The 7,614-nt window shown below is 38.9% G+C and overlaps 1 protein-coding gene across 1 annotated transcript in view; it reads left to right on the top strand.

Moving 5' to 3' along the window:
* DMRT2 (doublesex and mab-3 related transcription factor 2) overlaps positions 1–2,448 on the top strand; it is a gene marked incomplete at its 5' end in the record, with an annotated part of 2,831 nt that extends 383 nt beyond the window's left edge. The window contains one exon of the mRNA XM_010191550.1: positions 1,424–2,448. Coding sequence (XP_010189852.1) covers positions 1,424–2,448 — 1,025 coding nt within the window. The remainder of the gene's footprint in view (positions 1–1,423) is intronic.
* Between the last annotated feature and the right edge of the window lie 5,166 nt (positions 2,449–7,614).

Here is a 7,614-nt window from a genome sequence, read left to right as displayed (position 1 = left end):
TGGAATCGAAGTGGCAGGATTTCAGTTCCCTCCCTCTCCCGCGCCCAAAGTAATGCCTGAAATGCTAGCAACGGCAATTTGAAATTTGAGAGTTACTGTTACAAGCTGACATTCTTTTTACATGACTGCCCAGCGGCGTTTTGCAGTGCAAGATAATTTATTCGCGGGTGTTTTTATCAGCGAATGAGTAAATAAATTAGTTTTTTTTTCTTTCGATCTGAACGCATAACATGGCAGCACCCTTTGCTGCATTATCAGTTGTATATGTATAACATATGCATAACAGGCTATTATTCTTTTTTCTTGTCGAAAATATCAACTGTGGAAGAATGACCTCTTAAAGATGGATATTTTAGTGAGAGGGTCTATTTTTTGTTCCCTAATCCCTCTTTGGACCGTGGCTAAATTTATTTCTACATCTGCTTTAATTACTTTCCAAACTGTAGCCTTGTAAAGCATTACAGTTCTCAAACCTAGCTTCTCCCTCCCACTCCCAATAGAAAGCTCTTTTCTTTGCCTGTGCAAGCACAGTTAAAATTTCATCTTGTCAGAAACCTCTGATTTTCATCCGCAGTTCACTCCTTCAAAAAATTATCTTCTGTTTTCTTTCCTGTAATTTATCTTACCTTTTTTTTTCTTCTCTCCTAGTTCTCCTAGGAGTTTTCTACCATCTGTAGCAATGTGTACATAGTGATTCATCTTTAGAGAGTAGAAAAAGCATCAGCTGTAGGTATAGCTATCTTTCTTGGCAATGAGAAAACCCGTGTGAGAGGAATGTGAGTGAAAACAGGTAAAAACCCTGTTCTCCTTATGCATATGAGTAGTTCCATTAATTCAATGGGATTACTTGTCTGGGTAGAACAAGCAGGATTGGAACTTACAGGCTATAGTAAATGAATCCAGTTAGCCTCATAATTTAATATACTGGAGACTCGATTTCTATGTTTTATCAATGTTTTTAGTTCAGAAGAAATAAAGTATTTGAATAGTTTCCTTATTTGTTAAAAATGGGTGGTTATCTCCTTAAGCTGCATGATGCAATGCTAGTCATAACAACACAGCATGGTTTTGCCTTTTTTTTGCTTTTCTTTCTTTTTTTTTTAACTTTTTTTTCCTCCTCAGTCTGCTGGTTTGGAGTTGCTCTTTAAAGTTACTAATCAGCTAGCACTGAAGGAGACTACAGAAGTCAGAGGAGCAGGGCTTGCTTATCTGTGTCGATGAACTGGTACTCCATGTGAGTGTTGGCACAGGAAGCTGATCCTCTGTAGCACGGTGATTTCAACAGGAGCTGACAGTGCCCAGGGTTTGTCTATAGCAAGTGCTCGGTGCATGGTGTGACTGGCTCCAACGGAGCCCTTTTACAAACACAGCTTTAATATTTTTCTCACACGGCTTTGTGCCTAATACTGCTTTGTTTTTTTAGGTTACCGTCCTATTCCAACAGACCCTTACGTGGGAGGGAGTTCACCCTTGCCACCCCCTGTAAGTGACAGGATGAGAAAGAGACGGGCTTTTGCTGATAAAGAGCTGGAGAACATTATGCTAGAGAGAGAGTATAAAGAGAGAGAGAGGATGGAAGCTACTCAAGCAGCTGCCCTTTTTCTCCCTAACCGCATGGTGCATGGAGCTGAATACAACTCGTACAAAACAGCTTTCAACACTGCTCAAGCTGAGACTCCAAACAAGGAGTTTTGCAATTTTTTACCTACCTGCCTTGATCTAACTATGCAATATTCAGGACCCAGCAACATGGAACTAATTTCTTCAAATGTCAGTGTAGCTACTACCTACAGGCAGTATCCCCTGCCTTCTAGGTTCTTAGTGTGGCCAAAATGTGGTCCCATTAGCGATGCTCTCCTCTACCAGCAGTGCCTGTTAAATGCTACTACTGTCCAAACTCTCAAACCAGGGGTGGTGTGGGATGCCAAGGTCTCACAAAGTCAGGATTGTCCAAACACCGAGCACAACGTCATGTCTCCAAAACTGGAAAACTCACTCATTCTGACACACACGCAAGATATTCAGCAGTCATGTAATGAAATGCTGTGCCTTTCTCAGGAAGCTCGTGAGAGGTCAGCTTTTTCTCCTCCAAAAAGAGCTTTCCTTCAGATTTCTGATAAGGATTCTCTGGCTCCTCAGGAACAAGTATTAAGCAAGATCAGCAAAGACAGTACCAAGCCCCCTCCACCACTCAAATATAGTAAGTTTCAGTCGCTTTTTCAGCAAACATTTCCTGATAGATCAGGAGCAGAGGTGAGACCTTCCTTTGTGAAAGAGACTTTTGAAGATGCTTCTAAGAAATACAGAGAGTGTGCCATTAAAGAGAACCAAAAATACAAGATTACAGTAGACAAATGTGCAAAAAACTTATTTGGGGCCAACCAGGCCACAACAAAATATTCAACAACTGAGCCACTGTTGTTTTCAGTTGAATCCATCCTTAAATAACTTCTTCTGCAGTTGCTAATGTCTCTCAATGAATAAACTATAACTTTGGTGTAGAGAGTTTGTATGCTTTGCCCTCTGCAGAATTGCTACTGTCTACTATATCTCTTAAAAAATTTGTAAAGAGGAGTTTCTGCTGTAAATGGTAATTATTTCTTTTATCTTAAAATGCTGTAAATAAATACGCATGTTTTCTCTTCTGAAAAAAGAAATTAAGATTTTAGAATTGAAACTACATGTACAGAGTGTAAAGTGGTGTTATTTTAAGCAGCACTTCAAACTATTCAATAAAATGAGTTTACCTACAGTCATAGACTTATTCCCTGATCTCTGTTTTGTGCCTAGTAACTCACAGGCAATCATACCCTACTTTAATACTATACTTCTTCTTTACTTATTCTTTTGTCTACTATTATCAATATACTTACTGGTTATCTTGGTAGAGTAAGTGGTCATTTCTGCTTTGAATCTCCAGTAACTAAGAGAAAAGGTAATAACTGTGCATGTAGGCTAGTGTGAACTCACAAGACTTTTTTTTATTATCTTAAGTGAGGTTTGGATCAGATTCCAAATGCCATTCTTATTTTGAAGGGGGAGTGCATGCTTGTGTAAAAGATGGATTTAGTTCACACCTCTCTATAAAAACATTTCTTCCTAAAGCAGAAGAGTTATTAGATTGGATTTGAGGAGAATAGCTTTTGGACAAAACATCAGCATTTTTTAAAATGCAGTTTTTGAATAAAAAAATGTTTTGTTTAGTTTTGTTTTTTTTTTTTTATGTTCCGCTGACTTTACTCTGGATTTCCACCCCCTAGAATATTTCCTTTCTGAAAATATTTCACATTAGACCAGTAAGAGTCTGAGATTCTTGTGTTGTGTTAATTGAAATCACCTTTAGGCTGTAAAAATGAGGCACAGAATCATCATTGCTAATGAGAAATCAAGTAACGATTTATCAGTTTTGCAATTCTATGCCCTTTTGCAAGGATAGCAGAAACAAAGAAGATTAACCAGTAGAATTTACCTGGGAATCTGAAATGCCCTCAAAGTTGTAGAAAAAGTTGTTACCAGCTTTGATTTTGGCTGAGTTTTGTAAGTTTTTCCTCTATGTTACTTTTAGCTCATCTAGTGCTAACCAGTAACCCCTTGGTTAAATTCCTTCCTTAGCATTTTTATCCTGCAGACTGTGCTCAGACAGTTGAAAGGAGCAGTCATTTGTTCATAATTTTTATTATTTTCTGAGGCAAATTTCTGTTTTGCATTTGTGAGCAGAACATTCTGATTTTATCATGTTGCTACACTGGTTAAATGCTTATTTTTCTATGAATAAATCTAAGCCTGTGGATTTATGATCCTGTAAGAATCTCTGATAGTGTTCAGCGTTTCTGCTAGAAGTGGTGATGCTGAATAGCAGGACTCTTCTCATGGGTGGAAGGAGTGCTTTTCTAAGCCACTTTTTAAAAGCAAAAAACACATTGGAGAAAACACATTTTACATAAGTGTAAGTTTTAATGAAACACATATTGCAAATCACATAAAAATCTTATGTTAGGAATATAAACAAATTTGTTGTAATTTAAAAGAATCTTGGGGATTAACTAAAGTTTCACTTTTCAAAAGAATTTATACTTACTAGATTTTGCCTAGCTGAAAATACATTTCAAACACAGTGACATGCTTTTCGTTTTTTCAAACTCTGTCCTTTACCCAGTTGCCATTAGAGGGAGTTTTAACTTAGCTGAGAGCTGAATCTGCTTGTTAATCAGTTAAGCAGCCAGACCAAGCTAAGCAGCTTTTACTTGAAGTAAATAGAGTGAAATTCTTCACTTTTCCTATTTGTTTGCTTTCAGTACAACTTCCTTCTTTGGCTTAGTTGAACATTAAATGCTATCAAGGGGTTTTAATTTAAGCAGGGTTTCCTTTGTTATTAAAATATTATTTGTTTTGTTTTTCAAGCTACTGGCATAAACTAGGAAGACAGATGAAAGGGAGTTCAGCAATCTATGTAGTGAACTAATATTGGATACTGGAATTAGTACTGCATATATATTTTTTTGCCTGACAATGTGTGCATTTAACATTGCTCAATTTCACATCTGAAATTTTTTTCCAGGAATTCACTTGTCTTTATTTAGCTCTTAAAAAAAGACCAGAAAACCAAAACAAAGTGGTACCTCTCAACCTTTTAAAGAACCAGTTGAACTGAACAAATTTAAACTCTGAAGATATACCAAGCACTAATATATATATATATACACATATATATACACATACACATGCACACACTTAGATACATAATATATTTATGTTGTAGTTGGTTTTGTTGAAATCCCAGTCATCAGAAGAGGACTGACATTTCTTTTACTATTTGAAAAAATGTGACCCTTAAGGTGAAACTTGAACAAATTTTTTGCTTTGCTTAATGAATTAGTCTCACTGGAGTAAGCATTTGGCCACCCTGTCTTGCTGTCACTTGCTCATGTCTTGCTTCAGTTCCATTAGCTATTTCTCTCTGTACTTAGTTTCCTTTTATTTCATAGACCCCGGACCTTACCTCTCATATATCTTGAAAGCTTGTTGCACCCAGATCACATTTTCCTTTCCTTTGTTGAAAATGTTAATCAAATCTATTGTTCAAGAAGAGGATGATTAGTTGCTTGGGCAAGATAGCATAAGCAGAGATAGCGTGTGATTTTCCTCACACATCTTTGCAGTGGAAGTATAGCACTCTTGCCTTTTTCAGTCATGTGCCTCTGTAGAGCAGAAGTAGCCACTTGACCATGTGTGCTCTCCATATACATGCCAAGACAAAAGTTTTTATAGGTGTGCAGAGGAGTATAAGTGCACAGAACTAGAGGAACTGAGAATTAATAGTGCCCCAGGCTTACTCTAGGCTCCTGGCTTATTGCCTGGCCTGGTAGTAAGGAGTGGGCAGTGGTGGGTTCACCTGGAGAAGGGATAGGTTATTAACAGCTGCTGCAGTGACAGTGCTTCACCCTCATGTGGCACAGGAGAATTGAGATAGGAGCTGTGGTGGGTAGGGAGAGAGCCTTTGCTCAATAGGTGTGGGTTGGTTGCTGGCTTTCTCTCAGGTGCTGGCTTTCCAAAGGTGACTGCATCAGCACTTCTGGCTTGCCACCAAGCCTGCCTTAAAAACTGTCATTTGTCTTTGGTGTCTTTGAATCAGTATATTGAGCTGCTAGGCTTGAGGTAGATCAAGGCAGAGAGTTTGGTGAAACAGCTGGATAATTGGACATGCGTGTGTGGGCAGGTGGAAACCAGTGGCAGGAATCTAAGTGTAAATGGGAAGACAGGAAATGGTGTTTTATGGGAGGAAGCATCCCATAATAATGAAAACATGCAAACTGGAAAAAAAATCAAATAATTCAACATTGCCAGTTTCCTCTGTTCCTGTTTTTTTCACAGCACCAGCTCTTTGTGAACAAGCTACAATGATTTTTTCTATCCAGAAGCAGGTCAGAGGTCAAGTTCCTGGGCTGCAGCTGTCCCTTTTGTTGTGATTTGGAATTGGTATCCCAGAGCCAGTGAGTCCTGCTCTTACTGTGACCCATTGCCTGCAGTACAGGGGAGTTATGGTGCTGCTGCATAGCCACAAACTGTGGGTAGGAGTCTACCCCTCACCCTGAACTCGGCAGTTCAAACTTTGAATGGATGTAAGGGCATTTGGGTCTCTGGAATGAACTAACCTAACTGCCTAACCTGTGTGTTACCACAGGACACACTGCTGTGTCTAGGTTTTGCTGACAAATAAGACCTTCCACAGTGACCAACAGAAAAGAAAGGATTAATTCTTCATATTCAGTCATGTTGAGATATTATGCTGGTAGAACTGAAAGACTGAGCAACTTCATTGGAAAAAGCCAGTGACCCTTTTCCTAATTACTGTAAAAAATAATTACAGCTGAAATCTACCCAGGGAAAAGTGAAAACCTGCACAGTCAAGCCTACTGATACGTACACCAGCTGGAGCCTACTAAGATATGCAATTATCCTTGAAAGATGGAGTCTAGGCATAAATTTAGAAGAGATAAAAAGGTTTCAGGTATGCCAGCTTTCAGAGTCACACTGTCTGTCTGACAGCCTCTGCATCTACATCTCACTGTAGATGGCCAAATCTGAGCTTAAAACAGTGGCTAGACTTTTTACTTATTCCTTGGCAACCCAGTTGAGCAAGAAACAGGTTAGTTGAACCAGTACTGTGAGTGATACACAGTATTAATATTTGTGTGTCAAGAGTTAATAGTGGCATCCATTACACCCTACCTGGTTTTCATCTACCTATTTTTTTTTTCTTTACACAAAGCATCTCTTACATGAGGTGGCCATGACCAGACTCCACTTTTTTAAGTCAGACAGAAAACATGGGTGAACTGTCCCCCTTCTGAAATGACTTGCTTCTGGGTCACAAGAAACACATTGGGTCCTCTGTGGAAAGATGTTGTAAGTAGTCATAGAACTGTTGGATCATAGATTTAGAAAGACCAGATTTATGTATACAGAGAAAAGATAAAAGAAGAGGAGATTAGAGAAGAGAAGAGAAGAGAAGAGAAGAGAAGAGAAGAGGAGAGAGAAGAGAGAAAAAAAAAAAGAATAGTTGTGAAATTCTGGAAGCATAACAACAGCCATACTGCAAACCTATGCAAAACTGAGATTAAGGTGATGCTAAAACTTCTTTTCAGGCTCAAGATGACGTAGTTACACAGAGCATGACTAAAAAGCTTTATGTTAGGAAAGGCTTAGTTCCCTCAGCTTCAAATGTAATGTCCACTGCATCACTCACCATGTCCTCCCCATGTAACTCTTTCATAAATGGGCTGAGAAAACAGGAATCTCATTATCACAGCTTAAAATGATTTCTGTTCTGACTCTGGCAAACCGGTCTAGGATTTGAGTTCAGAAACAAACTGCTTCATACCAAAATTGTTTTGCCACTAATGCCTCTAGGATGTACCTGGAGGGGGCTGGTAGCCTGGTAACTTTGGGAAACTATCTTGGTATGGCAAGAAGGTACAGAGAAAAACAAGATCAAAACTGACAGTGAGGACTCTACCTAGTGTCTGGTGGGTCAGTCTCACCTGACTTCCACCTTCCTCCTTTCTGGCCTTTTAGAAGGTGGGGAATGGCAACAAGGCCCTGTACAGAGCATAG

Source organism: Mesitornis unicolor, unplaced genomic scaffold (genome assembly GCF_000695765.1).
Source record: "Mesitornis unicolor isolate BGI_N332 unplaced genomic scaffold, ASM69576v1 scaffold35009, whole genome shotgun sequence".
Lineage (NCBI taxonomy): Eukaryota > Metazoa > Chordata > Aves > Mesitornithiformes > Mesitornithidae > Mesitornis > Mesitornis unicolor.
The sequence above is the reverse complement of the archived record's forward strand: the minus strand, read 5'-3'. Positions and strand labels throughout refer to the sequence as shown.